The following is a 16820-nucleotide window of genomic DNA, read 5'->3' as shown; positions in this document are numbered from 1 at the left end:
TTGTTGCAGCAGCCTCCTTTAAATACTGACATCAAATGCCCCAGCGCAGTGGGAACGCACTCGGAGACTCATGCAGGCGGTTGAACCACCTGCAAATGCTGCTGCCTCTACTGTGAATCCAAGTGCAGCTGGATGCGTTTGCTTTCAAGATCGTTAACTTTCTTCTAGTGCAGAAAGATGCTCTTCCAGGTCAGTTGTTGATCCTTTTGAAGCTAATTAGAGGTTTTGTTAGTGAGTTCGTTCAATTCCAGGAGGATTCAGTGTTGCAAAGGGCCACTGACCCATTGGTCACTAACCAAGAGTTAGTTTGCCTATACCTGAAAACAGGCAGGTACTCACGTGGCCCATAGCATCAGCCAAGCATTGGCATGGCATTTGCAGGGGCATCAGCCTGCATTTTGCACTCTCCTGGAAGAAGGCAGGCCAAAATGGCTTAGGAAACACCACTGTAAAGCATAACCCTTTCTAGACTGCGTTCCAAATCATCCAACACAAATCTGTGAATGTTGGACTGAATTTAGCTTATCTTCATGTACATCCACATGTATGAAGGGAAAAATGAAAAGCTAGTTCACATCCCCTTACAACCCATCGTATTTTTTCTCCATTTTTGTGCTTTGCCTTGGCATTATGTCACACATCATATAATGTGACAACCTCACAGGAGCATTATACTGCTCTGAAATCCTTACCTCTCTCAAAATGAAGTGTAGAAACTCCTTTAGCCTCAAAGTTCCCAAAGGTCTGAGTCCTAGCAGGGCTTTTTTCCACCACTGAAGTGAAGCCACCTTTGGAAAGACACGTAACAACCATTTAAGTACAAACCACAGTAATAGGTGTGGGGGTTTTTTTGTTTGTTTTGGTTTGGTTTTTTTTTAAGAAGTGAAGGGAACACAATATGGATTTGTCACTTTGGAAGGAATGGAAGGATGCAGCATTGCTACATGAAACTGAGTGTAGCTAAACAGGCAAACTCGAGTACTAGTACCAAAGAAAAGAAAAATCAATAAGCCAGTCGTATCTTATGTTAATGTTACGTATGAATAATTTTATCATTGATTGATCTGTAATCTGCCTGGTAGTGCACAGAAATGGTAACAGTTTACATTAATGTATTAAAGGCACATATAATTTATTCAGTGAGATTCATGCCCTCTGGTGCTTTTTTGACAAGTTTCTATAGCACCGTAGTTAGTATTTACTAGCAATGAAAGCACTTTATAAGACTTTGATACAATATTTGAGACAAGAACTGCACAAAGCAACTACTTCATAGGCAAGAAAGCAATTACAAATGACACTTCAAGAAGTTGTTACCAAGAGATCTTCAAAGAGCTCAAGTTTCTTACCATCGACAACACAGCACCCGGCAATGGCACGGTGCTGTCAGCGCAGAAGACGGGAACATTTGCTCAGCTCCACCCCAGCAGGAATGTCACATCCACCTCCCCAGCAAGGAGATGCAGCTTCTGCGGCACCTCAGCATCCCTGGAGCTCCGTTCTTAGGCACAGCCCCCTGTTCAGCTTCTGTGATCATACCGGAGTGAGGAAAACAGGACGCAAGAGCGCAGTCCATTAAAAAATAGCTCAAAGGACTTAGGGAAATGAGGCACTTTAGTTACACACCACTTCTTTATCTGCTTTTGAAAGAATGTCTGTTCTTAATAAATTTTAAAACAAGCCCATAAAATTCCTTCAAAATAAGCTACAGGCTAAATTAATTTCCTTAAAAATCTCTTTCCCCTATGCACAGGTTCACATGGGTTTGCCTTGGAAGATTTGGCTGTAAAATTGTGTATGCTTATGTCAGGCTGCTTATTAATCAGCTTAATTAAGGGTTAAGCAGAACAGGCTGCTGTGCTCCTCTGGAGCTGTCCTGCCTCACCTGCATATCTTGTTTGAAATCAGGAGGCACACACACACACAGAGTTTTACAAGCAAGTATTTCAGAGCGCCCCAGACAAAACAAAAAGGCTTTGATTTTCAGCAGTGCTTCTCCCTTTGGCTTCCAGTACAGACCTGGGTGCCGAGTGTTTTGGAAGCAATCAGATCCTCAGTGATCTGCAAAATCCATACATGCCTTTAAGTAAAAAATACATATATTGGGAGGCAGCAGAGAGGCAGTTGGACAGAGACTGGTCTTTGGAACGTCACTCGGAAATGTCAGACGTACATTAAGGGACAACTCTAAATTATAGTCTCATAACGTAAGGAAAGTTGTCTAATTCAGATGAATTTTTAGATGCCTGAAATTTGGTTTCTTCACCAATCCAAATTCTCAGCTGTTGTTGCCACAGTTTTTGTCAAACTATTACACAGATAACATAAGCTCAGAGACACCCCTTGTGGTTAAATTAGCCTTACAAAGCTTTCATGCCCAAGCAGGATAATTTTCAGCTATTAATTGTCACTGCCACTGACGCTACTTACATGACTCCTGCAGCCTCTTAAGCCAATTTAGTGGCTTTTAGGGGAGGAAAAACAGGCAGCTCAAGCAATATCCAAGTGTCTGGGTGTCAGAAACACGTCTCTTCTGTAGAGAAGGCAGAGGTCTGAGATAACCACGAGCCTGCAGTTACCTGGGGCAGGTAGTCCCACCGCCCCGTTGAGGCACCTAAACTGGGACATCCCTCTTGCCCCAGAGAAATCAGTGAAGACAAGCTCCTCCAGAAGGCAATTCAGGGCAGGGAAATGCCTGAAGCTGGGCTCTGAGGGTACTCCACCTCTGCAATCAAGTGTATCACACAGGTGTATCGCAAAAGTTCCCTCCAACCCCCATTTTAAGTCAGCAGAAGGAGAATAAAACCCTGATCTAAATATCATGCAACTCCCAGTAGGATGCTCTCGAAATACTTCATGGGCAGATGCAGGAGTACAAGGGTATTGTTGGGCTGAAAGGAAAAGGCTCTTATTAAACTAGAGATGTCAATAAAAAGCAAGGAAATGCAAAAAATAAGGCAGGTCTGTTAACTGTTTGTGCAAATCTTTTCCTTCTTCTCACAGTTGGCCCTAATGTGTAATTCTTTTCTTCGTCATTCAGTGGAGCTGCTAAGTCACTTGTGTTTGCACTAACTTCCATGTCCACAGCTCGTGAAACCTTCTTCAAACCTGCAAAGTATGTCACATTTCCTGACTTGTTCTGTCCTTTTCTGTTTGGCAAATAGTTTCTACTGCACACTCCTCTTTCCATATAAGTTGCTTTTTTTATCATTCTATTTTTATTTTTGATGATAGTTACAGAATAAGGTCTAAATCTGCTACACCTCAGAGAAATAAGGGCTACAGCTGATGCTCACATATTTTAATAAGTATGGGATAAAACCCCCACCTTCTCATCTCATGACTTTCAGCTCAGGTTCTTGGAAGTGTCCCTATAATGACCTGAATATATGGGTGGAGATATCCCCCCAAGGCTGGAAAGGCAAACATAGGTAATCATTCCACTGCAGCTAGATTTCAGCTACCTGCTTCTCTTAATTCCCCAAAACTCCCTTTTTGGGCAGGTGTTGGGGGATCAGAGTCCCCTTTTCTGATCCCCATGAGCTGTTTGTAAGTGGGGGTTTATCAGGGGAAGGGATGGGTCTGCAAAGGATGAGGCTTGTGTGTAATCAAGGATGAGCAAATCTGGCAGCTCAGCACATCTGTGGGTCAGGAGGGCAAAAGGTTCTCTCCTGTCCACAAATGAAGAAATAAAAGGAATATCAGGTAGAAATAAAGAAGTGACCTCTGTACTTGACATGGTGTACTCACAGTCTGTAGCCTGTTCTGATGTGCCCAGATCAGGAACATGAAAAAAAATCAGAAAATTCAGGGGGAACAAAACACAAAGTAGCTGAAATATTTGAAAGCCTGCCTTACAGTGAGAAATTCATGGATGATCTCATTCGGTGCCTAAAGGGGATGTTGGTCTTTAAGGCAGTGAAAAGAGGATCCTGTGACTGAAAGCTGAAACTAGAATATTTGTACTGAAAATAAGGCACGAATTTCTAATGTGAGGGTAGTTATTCAATAGAGAAAATTATCAACTGCAGCATGGCTTTTCTTTCACTTACATCTTAAGAAATTAAAGATTCTCCCCCCCCCCCCCCCCCCCCCAAGGGATACAACTGGTTGAAACATCAGCAAGGTCCTGTGCTATACACAGGCACTAGGATGTTTTTCATCCCTAGGGCAGCCCAGGTGAAGAGAACAGTGACATCAAAATCTACAACAGGGACCAAGGCCTGCCTGTAAATCTCCAGGCACCTTGTCAATGGGGAAAAAACCAAACAAATCCATCAGATCCAAGGAAATCCCCATTTATGAAAAGGTCTAAGCAGCTCTTAACTTCTCCACATCAGAACTACTGCTGTTTATATAGGAAATTTTTCTTCTCCATTTGCACTTTAGCAGCCTCTTGTTGGCTGGTCAGGATTAAAATGCAAGACTAGGAACAGGAGTTACAACTGTTAAGTGCATTAAGAGGCACTGGTAATTCTCTGTTACACTTCAGAGGACTGGTGACAGACCCATAGTACCTTGTTCACAGCCAACAGCAGTATATTTTTAAAGTTAGCACCAGGTGCTGGCTAGCAGCCAGGTATAGTTATAACTTTACAAAAAAATTAAATAGTAACTGCTGTATTCCTGCACTGCAGTCTAACAAAATCAAGGAGCTCAACTATTACTCCCCCGTCTGTACTTAAAAAAGCAGACCGACATTTCCAGCATACCAGAGCTGTCAAAAGGCTCAAGGATCACCAGCCAGGAATCTATGGCAGGACCGCATTGCCTCCATAAATCAAATTTCTCAGCAGTGAACATGTCAGTTAGCATGGGTGGAAGTTAAGTGACCTAGTTACTACTCCCTAGACTTTTGTTTAAGAGATACAGGTGGCTTCCTCAAAAGAGGATCCTCAATCAGACCAAATGGGTTGGTGGTACGCGTGAAATTAGTAGGAGAAAGAGAGTTTGTAACTACCAAATCCCCTCCTAGAGCAACTGAAGAGCTTTTGGAAAACAGGCTCAGCAGAGCATTCCTGCCAAAAAATCGTACCAGTGAGACAGGAAAAGGATATTCTTGAAAAGCTGAAGGATTCCCAAAATGGCTTATGGGAGAAAAAAAAAAAAAAAAGAAAGGACCCCACCTGATGGCTCATACAGTTCTAACCCAGTTACCACCACTACTGTAAAAATCAGGTTTCCGCTTTAGTGGGAGGTTTGGGGATGTAGTTCTAGCTTTGACACTATTGGAATATAACTTGTTAGTGTTTAATGTCAGGCTAGCTGGAAAGCATTTTCCTATTAACTGTCTCTGTGTTTTTTCCTTTCTCCCCTTACTACCTCACTGTGTCTGTCTTTCCTCCTTTCTGCACTAAAAGTGGCTGTTCCTCTGTCTCCAAGCTCCTCCTGCTCTTCTGCAGTAGACCGGCTCCTGTCTAACCATGAACATGCTCTGTAAGTCCTTTCTTTTATTACTGCAGCTCTGTGTGTGTGTCTGTTCAGTATTTATTGTAACATAATTTAAAGCCTCATTTGATGTGTAGCTTAAGATTTGTGGGGTAGAGGCAGAAACCCCAGCTGAATGGGGATGTTTCATCCCAGGACACGGAGGGTGGGCTCCAGCCTGCAGGACACTGCAGACAGCCTGCAGCAGGAACGCTGCCTTTGGGGGATGGTTGTTCTCACTCAAAGGACTGTGTTACAGTAGTGCAGGGTCTCACCAGTAGGTACCACACAAAGGAGTGGAACAAGATACAGAGGACAGTAACAAACTGGGATTAATTTCACATTAGAGCTGCACAACACCATGTATCACAGACTGCGCTTAGGACAGAAGAGCTCTCTGCAGCCCTTGGCTGGACCAAGCCTGATCCATGCAGAAAGCATGCAGGACTTTTAATAATTCCTAGAGTTTAGATACAGCTATGAGAGGTTCTCATAGGGATATGGAAGACTCCAGTAACTCCAGCACTTGTCTTAAGTCAGTTAAACCTTCTGACAGCTCTGAGGCTTTCTCTTCCCTCAGGTGGTGTGTAGGTTCCAGCTGGCTTCCTCCCACAGTGGGACAAGCATCACAGGAATGCTCCAGGGGCCAGGCACTTCCAGGCATGCAGCTCCAATTAGCTCAACATTAAAAAGCAAATAAATATAAAATTGGTTTCCTGCTCAAAATGTTTTTGGAAAGATGGTAGGGAAAAGAAGCAGAGCTCATTTTGAGACCAAGAAAATCCTGGTGGTGACAATTACAATCTCCCTACCTTGAAACTGGGATGACAAGTCACAAGAACTGATGCTTGACCAGCCTTTTGCATCTTCCATCAGGAGACTCACAGAATGCATCTGGCCCTTCAGTGTCACCCACCCACCCACAACTGCTCCAGCATCTCAATGTTACCAATCCCTCCACCTGCTCTCCAGACCATGCCCTCGGTATCCAGCCGATGAAGCCGCAGACCCTGGGGACATTGCATCTCCCAGTACCCACAAAACCTCCAATTATCCCAACAGATTTGTGGCAGGCGGGGGGTTTCTCTCCTTTTTCCCTTCAATGCTTTTGCTTACTCCTCATTAGGACACTCAGATATCAAAGAGAGGCAGCAGATTTCAACAGTTGCTTTAAGACAGGAGAGTTCAAAGTGGAGAACACAGTTTCTGTTTCTGCCATCTGTAACTTTCCGTAGCCAGGTTCCCTGGATAGGATGCAGCATCCGCAGAGTCAGAGCTGTGATCAGGCCGCAATCTGTTCCCCATATTGGCACTCAACCTTCTTTTGAAGTTTTGCACTGCAGAACTCCCAACCACCGGCACCATCCCTTCAAAGGCTGTACAAAATAAAGGACATTTCCTCAGCAACAAGGGGTTGCCAAAATGCCTTTTTGAAAGCAGCCAGTGGAAGCTGCGTAAGCTGCTAATTTAAAGTAGACTAACACGAAGTAGGGACCTCAGGCACAGAGAGAACATCCCTGGCTAAACAGGAAGGGAATGCTGAGTACTTCTCAGAAAGTACATTACTAGACGAGAAGAAAAGCCTAATTTTCACCATTCCCCCATTCCTGGCCATCACTGAAACTTGAAGGATTAGGAGGAGACTCTGGGGTATTTCAGAGCCGGTTGGACTATCCCCTGGATACACTTGCAGGGACAAAAGCACCCATGGAGCAGAGCTCCTCAAAATAGAGGTCTTCTTACCCTTTGCAGTGTCCAGGGCAGGGAGAGCAGTCTCCCAGCAATGACTGTCAGCGTCACCCCACACCATTTCATCCCCGATGGACTCAGTTCCCAAGCCTCAGAGGCTGTGAGAAGCAGCTCTGGTTTTCAGCAATATTCAGGTCCTTCCGCAGCCTCACAGCCACTTACAGCTAGAGAGGAGAGAGAGCACTGCGTCTCACTTGGGAGAGAGGAAAGACAAAGGGAAGCACTTGGAAGAGCCCAGGTACAAACCTCTTAACTCCCAACCCACAAAGATTTCCTCAGCTGAAATAACTGTCAGTGAGAACAGGATTAGCACAGCTGTCACTCCCTCTCATAGCTATCTTTTGTAATACCTTTCCCTCACCTTTTCAATACTCCCCGGGATAACAGAGCACTAATACAGCTCCTTTAATCACCACACCCACTCCAGCACCCAGAAGTGCTGCTCTCCCACCCTTGCTCTTTTATTTCCTCCTCTCTACCAAGGCACTTGGTGCTAATGAGGCTCATTAGGCTTCCTGCTGCCCTACCCATCTCCTTGCTCTGCAGGGACAGCTGTCTCTGGTAACCCTCTCCTGGCCAGACTCTGTACACAAGCACCCCCAGCCACATTTCAGCTATGAAAAAGACACTGTTCTACAGCATTGAAAGACACCGTAAACAGGCGGTATCTCAGCTCAGGGAGAGCTTCATTGCCTGCTCATGAGGGTGAGCTCTCTCACTGGGGATTATAATTTTGCAATTTACTCCTTTACCTAAAGCCACTGCCTGGGACCAGCTGACTGTCATCCTCAACTCATTTTTGCATGCCTGTTAATAAGCATGCACAGAGTGCAAGTGCAGTCTTAGGCCATCGGACCCTTTCGCCACGTCATGTCACCTTCTGAAAGGCCCCTGGGCTCCTTCATGGGTGGGACACGAGCTGTGCTGGCCCACAGGGCAATGAGAGTGAGGTGGGGTGAAAGAAGTGCCTCACTCTGCTGGTCACGCTCCTTTGAGATGTTTTTTTGGAATGAGGTGCAGAGGGCAGGTTGTCCTGGTTCTTCTCAGTTGTTGATGTGCTACGTGATACTGCCATATTTAAGCAGTCAGTGGCTTAGGAGATGGCATTCACCTCATCTTCCTTTTCCTAAGCAGAGGCATTAGCCACAGAAGTTAAAAAGTCTTCCTGCACTGCATGTGTATTTAAATACTTGTGCAGAATAAAAAATTCCAACAGAAAACACGAGCGGGAATCAATACTCAGAAGCAGTTAGTAGTCTGGAGGTGGTGGGTCATTGTAGGATGGGGGAGAAACAAGTCTGACTCTCAGTGGGAAAAAAGAGACCTGAAGGCTGAACCCCAAATCCTTTTCTGCTCTCTAAGCTGCTGTCACGAATGCCAGCCTGCCTGAGCCGATGGGATGGGGCTGGAAAGCTGAGACTCGCTCAGACCTGGGTTAGGAGGCTCCTGCAGTTTTTGCATGAGGCAGGTTCATAGCTCTTCTGGGTTCTTTGCATTTAGGGATCTAAGAGACTTTACTGGGTGCTCATAATTAGATGGGGATTGAGCACGGAGTTCAAAGGTCTAGATTTCAAACATAGATGTCTAACGTGTCTGTTACTCCTTCAGTTCTTTGTGTCAGGTGTTTGTGAAATGTCCTCATGTGAGTTTTGTGTCTGCTTTCCTCCCTCTGACAACTTCTCCACTGTCATTTCCCATCGTATGGCCATATGCTCTTATCCCTACACAAACATCGCTCGGCATGTCCGTCACTTAATTGTAATCTGTCTTGGCTGCAGTTCTTCCAAAAAGCTCAAGTGAAGAGAGCAAGCAAAAGGTGATCTACAGTCTCCATCTCAGTGTGCTGCTATCTCTGGTTTACAGTGAAATAATTGACTCTGCCTGGAACAATCCAAGCTAACTGAGGTGCTGCCAAATCCTGTGACCCACTAACAGTTGAACATAACACCTCTCTGCTTGCTCTGCTAGTCACAGAGAGGAAAATCGTGATTTTCCGTAGTATAGTCAATTGTATCTATGCTAGTTACAAAACCTTACCAGTCTGGTCTGGTAGGATTTTAACTTTCCTGGTCAAAGTGAAGAATACCTCCCTAGAGGTCAGGACAACAGCGAAAGTAGCTCAGTTTCGGAAAGCAACAAGGAGCAAGGACAAAAAAAGCAAACTGCCACTGGCACAAGCCAGTTCATGCTTGTTTAAATCAGTACAGTCCATTGTCTCTTAGACTGCTCTGCCTAACTAGCAGCAACGGGGGACCTGACCCCATGGCTTGGCAGGCACCTTCACAGGATGGACTCCTGCTATCCTGGTTGTGAGATGTGCAGAGCTATATTTCACAATTTGACATTGATAAGACCAGTCCTTGTTTATCACAGTCTTTAAAGTCACCACTACTTTGATTAGGGTCTGCAAAAAAAAAAAATCCATGCAGGCTGCCAAGGCAGTCTCTGAACCACATGATTCATTCGGAAGTGAATTTAGCTGTTCCAAAACATGGAATTGTGATGAAATGAGAATCCCTGGCAGGCTGCAATGGTAGAGTTAGTTAGGAGCAGTACTTTGGTTGGGGCTGCCTCCCTGTTTAATGTGGACTGCTCCATTTCTTTTGTTAAGGACATGAGTGACTGTGGCTGGGATGGTGTTAATTTTCTTCACAGTAGCTGGTATGGGGCTGTGTTTTGGATTTGCACTGGAAACAGTGTTGATAACACAGAGATGTTTTGGTTACCACTGAGCAGTGCTTACACCAAGTCAAGGCCTCTTCTGCTTCTCACCCCACCCCACCAGCGAGCAGGCTGGGGGGGCACAAGGAGTTGGGAGGGGACACAGCCAGGACAGCTGACCCCCACTGAAGGGATATTCCAGACCATAGGATGCCATGCTCAGCAATAAAAAGCTGGGGGAAGGAGAAGAAAGTGAGAGACATTTGGAGTGATGGCATTTTTCTTCCCAACTAACCATTAAACGTGCTGGAGCCCTGCTGTCCTGGAGATGGCCAAACACCTGCCTGCCCATGGGAAGTGGTGAATGAATTCCTTGGTTTGTTTTGCTTGCGTGTGCGGCTTTTGCTTTACCTATTAAACTGCCTTTATCTCAGCCCACAAGTTTTCTCACTTTTACTCCTCTGATTCTCTCCCCCATCCCACCCGGGGGGAGTGAGCGAGCGGCTGCGTGGGGCTGAGTTGCCGGCTGGGGTTAAACCACGACACTCTTCCTTGGTGTCGCTGGTGAAAGACAATGGGAGGTTCACTTTGTGAGTCAGAGCAGAGAGCTGGAGCATCGGGGCAGAATGGACCCACACTACAATATTTTGGTACAAGTATCTGCTGTTAAAAAAAACTTGCTAGCTCCTTTGGCCAGGGAGCTACACATTATGGGGTCCCCAAATGGAGCTCCACAGGGATGGCCAAAGGGAGAAGTTTTCCAACAGACTCATTAAGCCATTGCTGAACTTAGGCAATTACCTACAGAGCCAGAGCAACACACACACACTCCTACATTCCTGGTCCCTTAAACAATTCTTTACAAAGTTTTGACAGCATACATTTCCTGAAATACTAAAGAAAGCAGATCCCAAAAAACTGTAGTCAAAAAGGAGGATTGACTGTGCTGCTGAACAATGATTTCATAAAACAATACAGCACCTTGCTTAAATATATTCCTTTCATGGGCCAAGTAAATTCAGAGTATTGCCAAGTCTTTAAAATCAAATTGCCACTTAGAAAATCCATGCTTAAACCTATGCAGATGTTCTCTCTGAGATAGTATATTGCTTTAGAGCCCTTTATATTATAATCTGAATAGAAAATTCAGTTGTTTATATTTCTATAAGATAAATGGACTCCCTAAATGCTATTTTAGCCCTTGCATTAACCTTGCTCTAAAAACCTGAGTTACTCGTGATGCCATCCTGAATTGTTAAACTGAAGGTAAAAAATGTACGTGGTTGTCGTGGTTTAACCCCAGCCAGCAACTAAGCACCACGCAGCCGCTCACTCACTCCCCCCCCATCCAGTGGGATGGGGGAGAAAATCGGGAAAAGAAGTAAAACTCGTGGGTTGAGATAAGAACGATTTAATACAACAGAAAAGAAGAAACTAATAATGATAATGATAACACTAATAAAATGACAACAGTAGTAATAAAAGGATTGGAATGTACAAATGATGCGCAGGGCAATTGCTCACCACCCGCCGACCAACACCCAGCCAGTCCCCGAGCGGCGATTCCCTGCCCCCCCTTCCCAGTTCCTAAACTAGATGGGACGTCCCATGGTATGGAATACCCTGTTGGCCAGTTTGGGTCAGGTGCCCTGGCTGGGCATGAGAAGCTGAAAAATCCTTGACTATAGTCTAAACACTACTGAGCAACAACTGGAAACATCAGTGTCATCAACATTCTTCACATACTGAACTCAAAACACAGCACTGTACCAGCTACTAGGAAGACAGTTAACTCTATCCCAGCTGAAACCAGGACAGTGGTAGGATGCTTTGTGTAGGCGAGGATGCAGAGCTTCGGGAGGGCAAGCAGCTACTGCTAAGGAAATGCATGAGAGGCAGTGGGGTCCTCCAGTCAATCCCCAAGGCTGACATACTGTGCTGGAGCTGTCGTGTCCATCCCAGCTGGCCTGAAAGCCAAAGTCAACACCCAGAAGGATGTCCCAACCAGTGGGCACCTTCGCTTTCCTTCTCACGGCTGTGGCACAGGCAGCTCTGCCAGAGCGTGGCAGTAGTCTTCTGGCCAACCCCACAAGCCAGTGTCACCCCTGCAGGTCATACCAGCTCTGGGCCAGTTTAGCATGGGCTAGAGACAGAACTGGGATGACAAAACTGCTTCTTGTTCTCCTGCTTCTCTTTTTGTCCTTGTTTATGTACCCCAGTTGATTTTGTCACAGTTTGTTATTGATGAGATAATCAGCAAGGTTGCAGAAAAGTTATCTGAGATCCTGCTGGAGTTTTTTGAGGCTTAAAAGCACTGAGAGGAAAGCTGTCAGCGCCTGTCATAGAACACAGCTGATTTAAATGCTTCAGACATCAGAAAAAGTATTTCCAACTTGTAACACAAACCTTTTCCCACAATCATCCTGGGGGACTGCAGATAGGATGCCACTGCCAAGAAGAAGGAAAAGTTAGCTCCTTTTTATCTTTCTTCCTACTTTGACAATGTATTAATGTGATAAGGATAATCTCTGGTGGGAGTTATGGCTGCAGTCATACAACAGTTGTCTTGGAAAGATGTTTCAGCAACACAAATGAGGGGCTGCACAATTTTCTGAAGCATAAATCTTTCCGTTTTGAGACTGCTTTCAAAGAGCTACTGGAAATACCCAGCCTAGAACTAGCTTCCAGCTGGAAAGGGCAATAATAATGATCAATGCTTCATTGCAAGCAGCACACTGGGATGAATTGCAAAGTGGAGATCCAGCAGTTTGTTTGGTAGGTGCAGTGTGCGCATTGTGCCCTGCGAACGCCACGTGCTTGTTCTCCAGGAGAAATTAATGTCCAATGTTGTGCAGCGTTTACTGACTAGTCCGGGAGGGAAGTGCAGTACACTTCCACTGCAACATCTGGACTTTAATCAAAAGTGAAGGAAAGAAAATGTGCCAGTCATGGGAAGAATCAGGAAAGAGAGGAAGGCTTTCCCTTTTTTTCCTGTTAAACTGCAGGGTCGAAGAGGGAACTGGCACACGTGTGTGTGTGTGTGTGTGTGCATATGTGCCTGTGCCACTGTATTTCCCTTGCACCACTGCAACAGCCTCCTTAGCATTTGCAGGGAATAGCACGGGGGGGCCGGTGCTTCCCCTGACTGCCAACTGTACCAAGAGCAGCAGAAGACTGTGCAGCCAGGATCTCCTTGCCTTTTCCTCCAGAAAACCACAACGGGACCTTCAAGGGTGCTTTTGTTTAAGATGGCAGGGATTTCTCAACCGAAATAGTGCCTCCATTCTCATGTATTTCAACTAAGGACCCGGGAGTTGTGCTGTGTTTTAGCAGGACACTTGAGCACATAGAAGAGCAGGGCACAGGACGGGTCCTGCTGCAGAGTCGCGTCCTGGGGATGAGAGCCGCTGCACCATGGTGCAGATGGCAGCGCCATTTTCAGAGCTATAAACAGTATCATTGTCATAGCTCTTTGAATGGTACTGCCATATGTACCGGAAAACCAGCATTTATGCTTGTAAGGGCTTTGGGCCAGCTGGATTTTCTCCCCATTCGGATGAAGCCGATTCCTGAAGTATGAGTGAAAGCTGCATGCTGCTTTGGAGTAATTCCCCCTCAGTACTTATTTTTGAGTCTCCAAGGATCATCATGTTCTCATCAGCCTCCTAAACTGCAAAACCCAAGTGTCCTGCACATGGAGAGATTGCTGATGCATCTAAACCTCCCTGCTCTGTTCAAGAAGAAGCAGAAAGTTCGTGGAAATTTTGATAGCAAACCAGTCAGGCCCTGCATGTTTTTCTTTAGCAAGTATTGTACTTTCACCGAAAAGCGCCTGACTGAGTGTATATGTCTGTGTGAGTGGGTGGGTGGCTGGCGAGAAAGCGTTTGTCTTCAGGGGTTGCATACCTCGCCTGGTTGCCAGTGCAGCTCACGTCGTGCTCCCCTCCATTTGTATTGCTCAAGAAAGAACAGCCATGTGCAGCAAAGTGAGAAAAGCATGACAGCAAAGGGTGCCACAAGTCAAGTTGATGAGCAGAGCAGAGCCCAGCAGTGCAGCAGCATCAGGGCCACGCTGCCCTGGGAGCTCAGGGGCTACAGTCTGCTCGGGGGAGTCCCCTGCCTCTGCTCAGTTTTGTCCTTGCTGCAAGAGTTTTGCTGTAATGTTCAATTTTTCACTGACCCAGCTTCTTTTTGGCAAAGAAAAGGGGGAGGCCAGCAGCTCTGGGCTTTGTTGAAAAAAGAAACTAGTATGGCCCTGCAAAGATATGCAAGCAGGTGGTAGGGAAGGAAATTTCCCATTTGTCATAAAGCCATCGCAAACACCGAGGTGCTTTTCCAGGAGCAGTGGTCCTGCATTGTGCTGGTTCTGCTCTGGCAGGAGTTCGCACCGGTGTATCAGATTTCCCTGGGCGGTCGGTCCGTTTTGAGAGGTGGCTCAGACCATAGATGGGGATGCAGAGAGGGGCCAGTTCACAGGGAGTAAATGTTTATGGAACAAGAGCAAAACCGTAAACTCTCCTGGGCTGTGGCCAAGCCTTTCAGCTGACAAATGCCAGACATCTTTGCTTAACGTTAGTCTGATTCGTACTTCAGAACAGCCTACAGAGATCTGAGAGCCATGGAACCGGGCAATACGTTTCTGGTTATTCTGTGTGTATAACATCAGCAATAGAGTACGATGACTAGTGAGCCCAGGCGTTTGTGACAAACATGCAGTTTACCTGGCCACACGTTTAGAGACATATTCTAAGAATGAATTAATTCTTTCAGTTTCCGGATTAAACTATTGTGCAAAACATCCCATCAAACAGAGTACATTATATGGTATGTTACTGTAATTAAATAAAGAGATAATTGAGCTCGAGAGATGCCCACAACACTTAATTAAGATTAATTAAGCAACATGATCTTCAGCTGGAGAAGATGAAACTGAGCAATTGAAAACTGGCTAGACAAGGTGGGTGCGACATGCTGAATTCATGAAGGTGCATATCGGGAACATGTTGTTCAGTAACACTGCTATGGCAGCCTCACCAACCCAAGTTGATTTAATGAGGTTGTGTTCAGCACCTGGAACACACCCATTTTTTTGGCCAAACACAGGCATGCCTGTTACACAGCTAAGAGTTAAGACAGTGGTGGCTGGAGGCTTGGTAGCACAGATAAAGCACTGCCAAAATATACACAAGATTTCCTCTACAAGCTCTCTCTGAGACAGCAGCTAGATTAGTGTGTTCTTAATTTCTCTGATCTTTTACTCTGATAGCAACACAGTTTATCTGTGTAACAGAATTATCACACTTCAGGCAGACCAGGTGTATGAAATGGTTGGGAGAAACTAGCATTTCTTAGCCTATTCAGAATGAAAGGATAATTCCAGTAATCGGTGTCATCAGTTCTTGCTTCAGGAGAGGAATCCTAAATTGCCCCTCCCATAAAAAGAAAGCAAGAAGCTTAGTTGTTCTGGGTCAAATAAAACAAACAAACAAACAAAACAAAACAAACAAAAAAACCCAAACAGCAAACATTAAAGCAAGCTAGAGATATTTTTTTTACAAGAACTGGGGAATCCCTCCCCAGAAATCCCCATTTGACCTGTTACAGTGTCACACCTTTTGTGCCTCAGCTGTGATGCTCTCTTGCTATACATGTGCTCAGGGCATGCCCATGTTCCAGGCAGAAATCAGCAGCTCTTCTTGGGTCTCCTGATACATCTTTTTCTCAGCTTCTGGTTTTGCAAACCTAATGCCTATATAATAGATGATCTCAATAGGTAGTCTCTCTCCATACTTTATTTCTCAGACATGACAGCCTCATTTTTTTAAATAGCTGTTTCATTAAGGCATGCATCCTCCTAAATAGTCTGAGGTCTCGGTACCGCAATGTCCTGGTTTTGTGTCCTCATGGCATGTTCACAGCCAGTCTGGGAATTCCCACCAGAGTTAAGTGGCAGTATATTACCAAGTTTTGTAGCTGAAACCATGTTTTTCAGACTGTTGTTAATCACTGTGAGATCTTGCTTAGTGCTTTTCAATCACTCAAAAGCTGTAAAGCTCAGCAAGAAAAACACTCTTTGCACCAATATAGTCAGCTGAAATTACTTCCATGTTGGTAACTGAATTGCTTTTTTGGATGGTATATGAGGTGACGAGTCTATCTGGAGCCACCAGATCTGTGGTCCTGTTTGAAGGTAATTTCCTGACTGCATGAGAAAAACAGGGACAGTACAGTTGCAACCTCCGCTTGCTAAATAAGGTTATTTTTCAGGTAACCCATCCTAAGCTCCTCTGCTACACTGTTAGGGAAAACACAGAGAGATTTGGCTGCAAGCTCAGTGTGGGGATCATGATGTATAAACCCATTTTATGGGTCTGCAATAGCAAATGGTCTGGGGGTGAAGTAAGGAGGTGAGCTGGTTGTTACGTGAGTGATGTTTGTGATCAAAAAAAATTGCTTGTTGCTTTAGGGTGTCAGATCCTAAAAATCTTTTATTTCCCTGGCATAATTGGTGTGATTGAGCACTGAAAACCATGAGTTTTATGATCATCTGTTTCCTTCTAATCCTTCCCATGACCATGCAGGTAATCACTGAGACATCCCGGGGGCTGGTTGCTCCATGGCTTCCAGAGAAAGCGAGAAAGTCGAGGTTGGATGCTTTGACAAGGTGGCAGGAGAAGCTGCCATCTTGGGCCAGTGTCTTCAGTATCCCAAGTCCTTTACAGTCTTCTGTCTTTCCATGTTGGCGAACTGTAAGGGGGAGACAGCAGTGAGCTCCTAAGGCTCTTTTACTTGTTGCTTTACCCTTACTTTACTGCAGTGTGCTCAGCCCAGAGATTTTAAGTCAGCTCACCTATCTGTGAGCTTAAGAGTCAACAAGACACATGTCATGAAAACAGGTGTACTGAACTCTGTAACAGGTATATTCAGCTCTTGTCATGCTGTCTCTCAACACCTCCCAAGCTCCAGGGTCCCTTCTCTCTTGT

General features: G+C 45.2%; 1 protein-coding gene across 2 annotated transcripts in view; it reads left to right on the top strand.

The window, feature by feature from the left end:
• HTR4 (5-hydroxytryptamine receptor 4) overlaps positions 1–16820 on the top strand; it is a 146878-nt gene that overhangs the window by 107199 nt on the left and 22859 nt on the right. Inside the window, exon 7 of one of the 2 annotated variants that reach the window (XM_069773108.1) lies at positions 5361–5436. The exons of the other annotated variant lie outside the window; for it this stretch is intronic. Coding sequence (XP_069629209.1) covers positions 5361–5421 — 61 coding nt within the window. The 3' untranslated portion in view covers positions 5422–5436. The remainder of the gene's footprint in view (positions 1–5360; positions 5437–16820) is intronic. 2 annotated transcript variants of the gene reach the window in all.

The sequence above is a fragment of the Haliaeetus albicilla genome, chromosome 27 (genome assembly GCF_947461875.1).
Source record: "Haliaeetus albicilla chromosome 27, bHalAlb1.1, whole genome shotgun sequence".
Classification (NCBI taxonomy): domain Eukaryota; kingdom Metazoa; phylum Chordata; class Aves; order Accipitriformes; family Accipitridae; genus Haliaeetus; species Haliaeetus albicilla.
Note: the sequence above shows the minus strand (reverse complement) of the source record. Positions and strands in the feature narration are given on the sequence as shown.